General features: G+C 39.8%; 2 protein-coding genes across 5 annotated transcripts in view; one reads left to right on the top strand and one right to left on the bottom strand.

The window, feature by feature from the left end:
* ATP10D (ATPase phospholipid transporting 10D (putative)) overlaps positions 1–4,195 on the top strand; it is a 100,929-nt gene extending 96,734 nt beyond the window's left edge. The window contains exon 23 of the mRNA XM_066279804.1: positions 2,681–4,195. Within this exon, the coding sequence (XP_066135901.1) occupies positions 2,681–3,011 (331 nt within the window). The 3' untranslated portion in view covers positions 3,012–4,195. The remainder of the gene's footprint in view (positions 1–2,680) is intronic.
* Positions 4,196–6,203: 2,008 nt separating this feature from the next.
* The window catches only part of CORIN (corin, serine peptidase), a 212,583-nt gene continuing 206,699 nt past the window's right edge, over positions 6,204–12,087 (bottom strand). For 3 of the 4 annotated variants that reach the window (XM_066232658.1, XM_066232657.1, XM_066232660.1), the window contains 2 exons: positions 10,830–10,963; positions 6,204–8,084 (listed from right to left, as the gene is read on the bottom strand). In XM_066232658.1, coding sequence (XP_066088755.1) covers positions 7,902–8,084; positions 10,830–10,963 — 317 coding nt within the window. In that variant the 3' untranslated portion in view covers positions 6,204–7,901. Of the gene's footprint in view, positions 8,085–10,064; positions 10,116–10,829; positions 10,964–12,087 lie in introns of those variants that run through there. The other variant, XM_066232661.1, reaches the window with a different exon arrangement.

Here is a 12,087-nt window from a genome sequence, read left to right as displayed (position 1 = left end):
GGCTGAAAACATTACAGCAAATAGCTCTACATTGCCGAGACCAGCTCGGCCATGGGTGTGCATGAAAGGAAGGTGCTGCAGGACTTAAGAGAAAACACACAAGACACAACATGCAGAAAAGATGGGTACAGGGGACTCCCATCCTCTAGGACTGAGAACCCAGATAACTGCAGCCTCATCGTATTTATTCGTCTCTTTGCTCATCAAGCAAATTAGCAGAGCCTGGGTCAAATTAGTCTACAGTGGATTCAGGTGCAGAGAAGGATGACCAACCGCTGTTCCCCAGGCATGTAGGAAAATGGCCATAGGGATCAGCTGCTTCCTGTGAACAATCTTAGTAGCACTTGCCAGAGCAGCGTTCTGCCCCCGCAGGACTTGGCGTTCCAAAGTCCACACCAAAGGCTTGTCTCAAGGCTACAGTTTAGTCTCTCGGCCACTTTCCCACACTACATTTTTAAATATGATATGAGAGTCAAACTGGTGATTTCATATTCTTCTCTAACAGGTTTGATAAACTGTGGCTCACAGGCCAAGTCTGGCCTGCTGCCTGTTTTTATAAGTAAAGTTTTATTGGAACATAGCCATACTCATTAATTATTGTCTGTAGTTACTTTTGCTCAACAGCAGAGTTAAATAGTTCCAACAGAGACTATCTGGCTCCCAAAGCCTGAAATCTTACTGCCTAGTCCATTGGAAATAAATGTTTGCCAACCCCAATCTGTAACATCATCATAATGAACACGAAGCTTTGTTGCTATAGGACATCCCTTCTAGAAATGCATAAAGAAAACCCACCTGAATCATTCTTTGGTGATTATTGTAGTAAACTTAACAATTTCTCTTAAACTGAGCTACTTCTGTAGTGTTCACTGTTATTACAGCTTTCAGATGAAAAATACTAAATAAACTTGTAGAATTTATGAAGAAACAATTACATTAAAGCTATAGCCCTCAAAAATGCCTTCAAGTGTATTAATCATACTATTCTAATATTGCTGTGGTAGACTGGAAAAAAATGACCCACTGAGAGATAGCCATGCCCTCATCCATGGAGCCTATAAATGTTACCTTATGTAGCAAGAAAGGTCTTCATGGATGTGATTAAGTTAAGGATCCTGAGACAGAGAATAACCTATATTACCTACATGGGCCTTACGTGTAATCACATGTCCTTATAAGACAGAAGCAGAGGGAGATGCAGCACAAACAAAAGAGGAGATGTCATCGTGACCATGGAGGCAGAGTTCCCTTGGCCATAATTTAAGGAATACTTATAACCACCAGGATATGGAAGAGGCAGGGAGTGCATTCTCCAGAAGGATCATGAGCCTTCCGGCACCTTGACCTTGGCCCAGTGGAGCTGCTCAGAATCCCTGGCCTCCAGAACCACCACTGTGTGTGTCTGTTTGTTACAGCAGCCACGGGAAACGTGGAGGGTTAGGTACCAGGAAGATGAGCGCTGCTGTAAAAACACCCAAAAGTGTGGAAGTGGCTTTGAAATTGGGTAATGGGCAGAGATGAAGAATTTTGAGGCACATCCCAGAGAAGTACTGGACTTCCTTGAACAGACTGTAGGTAGAAACATGGACATTAACATTCTTGCTGGTAAGGATTTAAAAGAAAGTGAGAAGCATGGTGGAGAAAGCCAGTATTAGCTTAGAAAATGCATGTATTGTCATAAACGGAACAGCGCTAGAAGTGTGAGAGTTCAAGGTGCTTTTGGTGAGGATTCAGATGAAATTAAGAATATGTTCCTGGAAATCTGGGGTAAGTGGATCTTGGCAATATGGTGGCAGAAAACATAGCTGAAAACGCTCCTGGCCTGTGGAAAGCAGAATTTGTAAATGATGACCTTGGATCTTTAGCCGAGGAGATTTCCAAGCCACGTGTTGAAGTTCTGCACCTGGTTTCTTCTTGTTGCTTATAGAAAATTGTGACAGAAAAGAGATGATGGGAGAACTATTAATCCAAAAGGAACTAAATTTTGGAAATCCTTAAGCTATTCAGATTTCAAAAGTTGCTAAAATTAAGAGATTGAGTGTTAAGAATATGCTCTAAAGAGGCCAAGAGTGTGTCTGGACAACCTTTTGCTAGTGCTTGAGAGATTAGGAGTGTGACTCATGAACCCCGTCTACCATCTTTACAGCCATCAAGAAAGGAGGTGGGATTATACAGGAAGGATCTGTGGAAACCCTCTCACCTAATGGCATAAATCCCCATGACATACCTTGGTGACCCCCAAGGGTTTTGAGAATACTATAACAGCATAAACATTGCCAGCTTCAGGACAAGTTTGTGGTAATTTGTTACAGTAGCCATAGGATATTAATAGCTAACATTTACTGAACACTGCTATGTGCCCACACAGCCTGCCTTACATGTACTTTCTTAGTTAACCTAACATTACGCCTATGATGTAGCACTATTGGTATCTTTACTATTACGGATTTTTGTTTTATTTATTTAACAAGCACTCATAAGGCACTCACTATTTCATAAGTGCTTTACAAATATTTAATATTATCATTTCCATTTTATATTTTGCTTATCCTTCCCGTTTACCTCAAAGAGGCAAATGGCCACCAGATGCTTTTACTGTTTCTAATTGGTGAGTATTTTTTTTTGCACCCCATGATGTATTTGATGTGAAAATAATTCCGTGATGCTTGTTGTAACCTAGGTTTCTATACCGAGTTCTTCAAGGATCCCTGTTTCCGTCTCCACTTCTGAGAGCCAAGCACTTTGACAGACTGACTCCAGAGGAGAGGACTGAAGCCCTGAAGAAGTGGAGAGGGGCTGGGAAGATGGGTCAAGTGACATCTAAGTATGCTGACCACTCAGCTGCCAAGTCAGAGAGAAGATCTGTATGTGGCCCTTCTGTTGTCTTTGCAATGGTGTCAGCAACTTCTTGTGCTGTTGAGCAAGGAAATTTAACTGTATGTGAAACTGTGTTAGACTCAGACTACTCTGAAACTAAGACCTCAGGGATGGCTGGACACTCAACGTGTTAAACAGGCAAGATACCCTTTTTGGAGTTGCAAGTATTCCTTCAAGTTTGGAAGAGGGACTTTGAAGAGACATCTCAAGCAAGAATGATTTGGAAATTTCCTGAAGGGTCATAGACATTTTACTAGCTTGAAAAAACCAATGTGATAACCTTTATTGTGTGTTTATATATACATTTGTGAAAGAGGATAGAGTTTAACCTGGACAGAGTTTAGAAAGTAAAATATTTAATTCAAAATCAAATGCTTTTATGAAGCATTTTAGATTTTGTAAAAGCATTTTAATTGTCTTAGACCTGTAAACGTTTGCAAGGAAATTCATTTGTGAGATATTTATTTTACTAAGATTTCAGATTCCAGAGAAATGCTTTAAATGAGCAGATTTCAAACTGATTATTTTTTATTTTTTAAAGTAGTTTTATATCAGTTAGAATTTAGAGTTCCACATGGGAAAAAAACTCATTATAAATGGTTAATTTCCAGAAAAGAAATGCCAAGAGCCCTTTAAACAACAATGTACTAGAATTAAACAATAATGATACTATTTAAAATACAGTTAGTTAGTATTAACAGCTTTTTATTTCCTAGAGGAAGACGTTTCGGTCCTCTGACTGAAGATGTTAAGCGTCCCTCCTGCTCGTTGCAGTGTGCTGCTGGGGGTGGGGGGGCTTCACTGGCAGGGCAGGGGAGGCCAGGGTCCCATCAGGTAGTGGGAACCTTTCTTGAGGTCCACCTATGTCCAGACATTAATTGGGGAACAAAAGCCATGGATAAGACAGAATCAGCTGAGCGTATATAGCCCATTTGACAGTTTCCTGTATTCCAAAACTGACAATAGCCTGAGCAGAATGAGATAATCAATTTCAAAAACAATCTTCCTCAAAAAGAGGAAACCAGTTTATACCAAGTAAGGCCAGGTGTTACTATAATAAGATCATGTGTTCTTATTGAATTCTTTTAAAATTCTCTGTTTAAAAACTGTCAGTTGCCAATCACCCAGAATGTCCTTCGTGAAATCTCCATGCTAACGTTCTGTTTTTATATCAGGTTTGCCTTAGACTATTAAACTATTATTCTCAGGGCTTTATCTTTGACCTGCTGCCTGTTGTCCTGGTCTGATTTATTTTTTTGTAACCTTCTGATATTACAAATAGTCTTTCATATAGACTGATTTCCAGAACTTTCAAAATCCCACATAGTTAATGGAAGTTGCTTTTTCTTCCTTATAGCTTTAAAAAAAACCTCTTTAATAAATAATGTGTACTAAAAAACTGTCATCACTCCTGTAGATACTCACTGAATCCAATTGTAATTGGTACCAGAACTTAGAAGGAAAATCCCAAAGTACACCTTTTACCAGAATATTGTTTTGACTTTTTCTTATATGGAAAAACCAGCAATATCATCTGTTACCTCATCGTAGCTGGCATTCATTTCCTGAGATCATCATCTTCTGATAAATAAAAATTTAGAGAAATTTTTTACTAATAAATAAAGGGTTTAGAGCCTGACCAGGTGGTGGCACAATGGATAGAGCATCGGACTGGAATGCAGATGACCCACATTCGAAACCCCAAGGTCACTGGCCTGAGCACAGGTTCACCAGCTAGAGCGTGGGATCATAGACATGACCCCATGGTCACCGGCTTGAGCCCAAAGGTGGTTGGCTTGGGGTCACTCGGTCTGCTGTAGTCCTCTGGTCAAGGCGCGTATGAGAAAGCAATCAATGAACAACTAAGGGGCTGCAATGAGGAACTGATCTTCTCATCTTCCTTCTGGAATGTCTATCCCTATCTGTCCCTCTTTCTGTCCCTCTCTCTCTGTCTCTGTCACAAAAAAATAAATAAGTAAATAAAGGGTTAGAATCTAAGGATAAAAAGAATGAGCCAAAAAGACAAAGAAAAACTGTCAAGTAGCTATACATATGATTTGATGCAACTCTTAACTGTTCATGTTAATGAAACCACAATCTCTTATCCACGGTTTCAAAATTCCAAGAATTCTGAAAACTGAATATTGGAGTTTTTAAATTTTTTAATTTATTTTATTATTAATATTTTTTTAGTGAGGGACAGGGACAGACAGGAAGGCAGAGAGATGAGAAGTATCAATTCATAGTTGTGGCACTTTAGTTCTTCATTAATTGTTTCTCATGTGTCGTGACTTGGGGGGGGGAGGCTTCAGCTGAGCCAGTGACCCATTGCTCAAACTAGCAGCCACAGGGTCATGTCTATGATCTCACACTTAAGCTGGTGACCCCGTGCTCAATCTGGTGATCCTGCGCTCAAGCCAGCAACCTCGAGGTTTCGAACCTGGGTCCTCAGCATCCCAGGTCAATGCTCTATCCACTGTGCCACTGCCTTGTCAGGCTGTTTTTAAAATTAAGCACAAACTCAATTCCCTGAACAGAGATAAGGTTATTTATATACTTAATATAATTTTTATATATCTGCTACCAAAAATTGTGTTTATTGCTGGATGCTTAACTATATTTTTTTAATTTTGAAAAATTCTAGGTTCTTAAACACATTTGACCCCCAGGTGAAAAAAAAGTGGGGTCTGTATTAATTTTTTTTAAAAAGTTTCATTTACTAGTAAATAGCTCTTATATAAGTTAAGCTGATGTGAACTGTTGCATTTTGACATTTAGCATATTTCACCACATTTTGAAAAATTAAAGTATTACATTATTGTCCCTGGTAGCCAAGAAAAATTAATTAATATAGATTTGGGAATGTAATTTTACCCCCAAAAGACTTATGAAAGAATTAGGTGAGTTTCCCAAAATATACTCTAGACATTAAAGATCCTTACACTCTTACCAAGGCTAAAGTTTTCATTGGACATTCAATGCGTAATTTGAGAGATTGACAACCTTCGTTATCTTTCATCTAAAATAAAAGAGCATGGCCTGACCAGGTGGTGGCGCAATGAATAAAGCATAGACTTGAGATGCTGAGGACCCAGGTTCAAAACCCTGAGGTTGCTGGCTTGAGCACAGGTTCATCTGGCTTGAGCATGGGCTCACCTGCTTGAGTGCGGGGTCACTGGCTTGAGCCTTAAAGGGTGCTGGCTTGAGCAAGAGGTTGGAAGCCCCCAGGTCAAGGCATGTATGAGAAGTAATCAATGAACAACTAAAGTGCTGCAACTATCAATACAAGTTGATTTTTCTCATCTGTCTCCCTTATAATAAATAAATAAATAAATAAATAAATAAATAAATAAATAAAAACATCATGTTCTTTTGAAAGTCAGATATAAGGTAAATTTTGATTAGTGGAAAGCTAGGTGCCAACTATCAAATTGGGAGACACAATTTTCTGGTACTTGCTATCCATGCTCCATATCCATCAAACAAAAAGATTTTATTTGTATTAATGGTTATTTAAGTACAATATATATTTCACTGAACAACTATAACAAAACTGACATATGTTCTTAAGCTTTAATACAATTGTGGCTAAAATTCAATTGCTGGATTTCACATTCTCAATAGGTTTATACAAACTACAAAACAAGAAATGAATGACACAGAAAGTGCCAAGACAAATTTTTGAATTTCAAATATGTGTGCACATAGAAAATAGTACAAAAATACACGTATAAAATTGCAGAGAGTCGATTTGGAATGTGGAGGCAGTCCAGGTTGCTGGTGGAGGTTAGTAGGGAATCCTTGTTCAAAAGGTATTTGGATGTTGTAAAAGTGAGTGCCTGACTAGTTAATTTAAATTAGGTACAGGTGATGATTTGCATTTTGAAGTTTTTTAATGTGGAAAAAATTAACCACTAATTACTTCAGAAATTGATGTAGGTGAAGTGACCTACTGCTTAAAAGCATCTTTAAATTTTTGTTTTTAATTATTGATGGGAAGAAATGGCAACACCAGATATTAAACATCTTACAAGGAAAATTACAAACTGTTAGCAAAGTTTTCCTGTGCTTTGAGATACATTTCTTACTTCAGTGATATGGACAAACTGGAAAATAATTGGGAGTAGGGTGCAATTCATTTTTTTTAATTGCATCTCTCCAATCTAAAGCAAGTTCTCCTTTGGCAGAGTATAATCTTAAAAACATAGGCACAACAGAATAAAAATATGTCCCATGGGTATTTTTCTAGTTGTTGAAATCTCAGTTGGCCAACTGATATACATTGAACAAACCCCAGCAATAGGGAAGGGTCTATGGAGACTTTTCTACTAAATTACAACCAAGGTTTAAATTCAGAATGAGCAATCCTATGATGTCATTGCCAATACTGATGCCTAAAGAGCTTTGCATTCAGTACGTCTTGCTATTTATTGCAGCTACCGACAGGGAGGCTGCTTGTCTTTTACCTCTGACTGTCTTTCAGTAGTGCTCAAAGTTTTTGCAAACTTTAGAAGAGTAATAGTAAATAATTTAAGCATGTAAATTATCTTGGCTTTTAACAGATCAAAAGCAAGTCACCAATGTTAATATTGAAAGTTGTCACTATGCTATTGTGTGTGAGAAACAAAAGCTAGCAAAGATCAGTCATCCTGGATCTCCCTGTCCCTTTTGTGATTGGATAGGAGGGAACTTTGTCACTTGTTACTCTAGCGCCTGCATTATGTTATCCTAACTCTCGAGAGTTGGTCATTTTACACTACAAAGTTAGGCTGGCAAAACAACAAAACCTGCTTTGCTTCTTTTTGTAAAAGACTTTCATTGAACTTGAAATAGAAAAATAAAGCTGAAAAAAAAATAGCTGGATAACATTGGACCAGAACAAACGTAAAGATGCTCAGAGCACTGTTGAGCATCCCAGTCGTGGGAAGTGTTTTCTGTACAGCTCTCTGTAGGAAGCTCTCCCCCCAGGCAAGAAGGCCGTCTTCTTTGAGTGTTGCTGGCCAAGTCTCTCATCCTCTTTGGCATTAGTTTAGGAGAAAGGTGTGAATGTATATTTGTCTCTCAATCCATTCAACAAAGTATGACACATTGCTATAAACTCCTGGCCCCAGGACTTTGGAAAAGCAGACGGAGCCCCATGAAGTTAAACCAAATAGTGTCCACTGTCCCGCAGGTTGCTCACAAACAAGAGGTCCGCCGCTGTCACCCTGTAATGAATAGCAGTGGACGTTGTTAGTCACCGGGATTTCAGAGCCCTAATGGTGTCCATGTTATCCTGAGGGTACAATAAAGACAAGCCCAGCCTAACCAACTTTTTGGAAAATTTCAACAAAGCTTTATTGTCAGCCTGTGGAGGGAACATGTTTCCACTACATAGATGGAACTTCCAAGTGGACATTTTAAACCATCTTTAAAAGGATAGGGAAGGCTTGCGAAAGGACTCTATTCTTTCCTTGAAATCAGAAGACATTTTTTAGTCATTTCCCATATTTATCAAAATGTCATAAATTTAAAAAATATATATTTATTGCATCAGAATCAATTCTCTCATAATCTCATTCTTTAACTTTGATGCATTTAATATAGAAAGCAGTCACTCAAAAAAATTTTTACAAAAAAACACTAGAAAAATATTCTAAAATAATTTGCTACTTTTAAGATTCTTGCTATGTGGATGAATGCATTAAAGTAAAACATAGTCAAGGATCACTCGCTGCATTTCTCAAGTTTTTTAGGCTTTTTCAGTTAGCGTGTTTGAATGGAAAATACCACGTAAGAATTATTTCCTGTAAGGTATTTTATTTCTTTATAACCTACATTTTATTTCACATGCATAGAGATTTTCATCTTGATATTTAAGTTTAGGTGTTGCATTTGGGTTTTATTCAGTCCTGTTACCACATATAATTAAACTTAAGACCCTATAACTTTATAAAATTAATATTGCTACATCTGAAAAGATCAGAGTAGGTTCAGGGCTGTATTCTGCAGTGCCTCAAAAGAAAATGGTTAACTTGTAAAATAAGGAAGTAACTATGGTAGAAATTCACAAATACTCCTGGCCCTGCAAGAGTCTCAAACTTAGAATATCTATGGTCATTTGTACTTGGTAACACTGAACGACAATAGTAATATTGTTTTCTGAGACTTTTTTGAACACTTTCCCTGTTTTAGCTCATTTAATCCTCACAAAATCCTTGAGATGATAATAATAATTTAATAATAATGTAACAATTATTATTATATTTATTTTATAGATAATAAAAACAAAACCCAACAAGTTTATAAGTTGTTTATTGGCTGGGCTAGATTTAAACTCGGGCGGTCTAACTCCGTGACTCCAACTCTATAATTACTAGGTTATCTTGCTTCTCAGAAATGGTAGTAAATGCAACTATTGTTAAAGCAGAATTAGTGTTTTGGTTGTTTTGTGTGTTTTTGTGGAGTTGGTGAACTTTACATTCATAAATTACTAATGTCAGAAGCCTAAGTAATGATTATAGACCATGCAAGGGTCTAAATAAATTATTCTGCCTAAAAGCCTAATTGAAAAATTTTAAGCAAAATTTACTGGGAACATTTTTATTAGACATACACCACAATTTTTTTCATCTCCACTTATAAAAGAAATACTAAGCTGCCGCTTATGTAGGCTGAGCTATTTTGCATGCCAGAGGATGATTACAGTGGGACACATGTGTTTACAGGTTCGCTCTACGGCCGGCCGCAGATCAGAAGTTTAGCCAGATAATCATTTAGCATCCACACTTTGCAAGGTTCTGTGCTATGATCCACACAGATAAAGGCACTTTTCTTTGTCACTGAGGGGCCGAAATTCCAATTTGGTAAGAAGAACGCCTTTACAGGAACTATTTAAGGACTATAAATAGAAGCATCTTCAAAGGAAGGAACGATTACTTCAGCTGGAGAGGGAACAGGAAGAGGGTGCTGAGGTGGGCGTGGCGAGGCGGCCGACATTTGTCAGGGGAAACACGAGGTGAGGAAGCAGCCAATCAGGACAAAAGGGAGAGTCCAGCTGAGGCACAATTTGTCTTGTCAGTCTTTTTGGTTCTTTTTTTCTCTAGTCATACTGGGCTTTTGGCCAAAGTTAATGTTTGGCTTCAGTATTGATCCTGATGATTTCTAGACCTTACCAGTGGGACCCAGAGCTTCCAGTTTGTCCCGTTGATAAATCAGGAAGATAAGGAGAGGTTCTGGTGAACAATCCTGCTCCAGACCTGGTAAAAAGTAGTTTTTGTTTGTTTTGTGTTTTACTTTCTACCTGGAGTTGTGTTAGAAAACCTGTGGTGTGCATTTAAGATGCCCCCGGGGCTGAATTCCCACTACCAATGAAGCTGGCTTGACTTGGTTCCTCTTAGACACCTGGGCACGAACATGCCCATGTCTGTAACTGTGCTTGACTTTTGATTCTCTTCCAAGAATCACCTCCCTGCCCCTCCTTTGGCGATTACAAAGAGAGGGAGCAGCACTACCTTTAGGTAGACCTCCAAATCAGGTTGGAGACATGTATTCATGCTACTAGGATAGTGTGGTGGCACAGCACCCGGGCCTGGAAGCCTGGGTTCGTATCCTTTACCACCTTCCGTGCCGGTGATGGTGGTACATCACTTGCTCTTCTTAGAATCTCTTTTGTCTTAGCCACTAAAATGGTCCAGTGAGGCGGACCGGAACACCTGATTTTCCTCCTTTTGCTGCTGCAGGTGCTGTTCTCTGTGGTGGATGAGAATACTGAAGGCGATCCAAGAGAGTGAAGAGGTAGTAAGGGGAACCACAGGCATTGAATGAAGGAAATCACTGTGAATAAACATCTGCTAACAAATGAGTTTTCAAAATGTTCCCAAAGGCCCATACATGCATATTAATGAGCTTATATGGACCCATTAACGTTATTGCTGAACTAAAACCACCTCAGTAATCAGAAAACAACTTACCATGCAGGAGTCGACTGTGCCAGACTCGTAGCCAGCACATATCATCCGGGTGGTGATGGTCTTCATGTCAAAGTAGGACTGGCACTGCTCCAGAGAGATGACGCGGACTTCTCCCTCCTGCAGCTTGAAAGGCACTGGGTGTTTTTAAATAGAAGAAATAAAATGTACAAGAGGGTAAAATGGGTCAAAAATGAGGCTAGCCACATATGAAATGATTACACTTTTATACCCCCCGCCCCAAACCATATTCTTTACTTAAAATGTCATTTCAGGCCGTGGCCAGTTGGCTCAGCGGTAGAGCGTCGGCCTGGCGTGCGGGGGACCCGGGTTCAATTCCCGGCCAGGGCACATAGGAGAAGCGCCCATTTGCTTCTCCACCTCCGCCCCCCCTCCTTCCTCTCTGTCTCTCTCTTCCCCTCCCGCAGCCAAGGCTCCATTGGAGCAAAGATGGCCCGGGCGCTGGGGATGGCTCCTTGGCCTCTGCCCCAGGCGCTAGAGTGGCTCTGGTCACGGCAGAGCGACCCCCCGGAGGGGCAGAGCATCGCCCCCTGGTGGGCAGAGCGTCGCCCCTGGTGGGCGTGCCGGGTGGATCCCGGTCGGGCGCATGCGGGAGTCTGTCTGACTGTCTCTCCCCGTTTCCAGCTTCAGAAAAATACAAAAAAAAAAAAAAAAAGTCATTTCAATAACAAGGCTTATTTGGAATCAGAATTTTCCAGTTAGAAGTGTTGGTGGCCCTCATCCAGTCAAAGCCCTGTATTTTATTGAGGACAGTGAGGCACAGGGTGGTTAAGTAACTTGGTTAGGTAACTTGGCTCATGCTTTTCCCCTCTATTATATATGCTGCAATAAAAGCCACAGCCACTACAATGAGATGGAAAATCACCATGCCACAGCTCTGCCCCAGATAGGAAGCTGCCAGCCCAAGTCAGCTCAGCTCACCAGTCCTGCTCTGCTGCAGTACATGCACCTGTGCATTCTAGCAGGGGAGGCCTGCCTCTCTTCAGTTCAAATCAGAGGCCATTATTTGAGGTGAGAATCCTTAATCCTAGAGTATATGACAAAGAGATGTTGAAAGGGACAAAGGCTTCCCTTAGTGTCACTGGGTAATATGTGAATTCCATCTTGCTTGGAAGTTCTTTTTTGTGTGTACAGAGAGAGAGAGACAGAGAGAGGGACAGACAGACAGGAAAGAGAGAGATGAGAAGCATCAATTCTTTGTTGTGGCTCCTTAGTCTCCTTAGTTGTTCATTGATTGCTT

This window comes from Saccopteryx bilineata, chromosome 5, assembly GCF_036850765.1.
Source record: "Saccopteryx bilineata isolate mSacBil1 chromosome 5, mSacBil1_pri_phased_curated, whole genome shotgun sequence".
Lineage (NCBI taxonomy): Eukaryota > Metazoa > Chordata > Mammalia > Chiroptera > Emballonuridae > Saccopteryx > Saccopteryx bilineata.
This window is presented reverse-complemented; position numbering and strand designations above follow the sequence as displayed.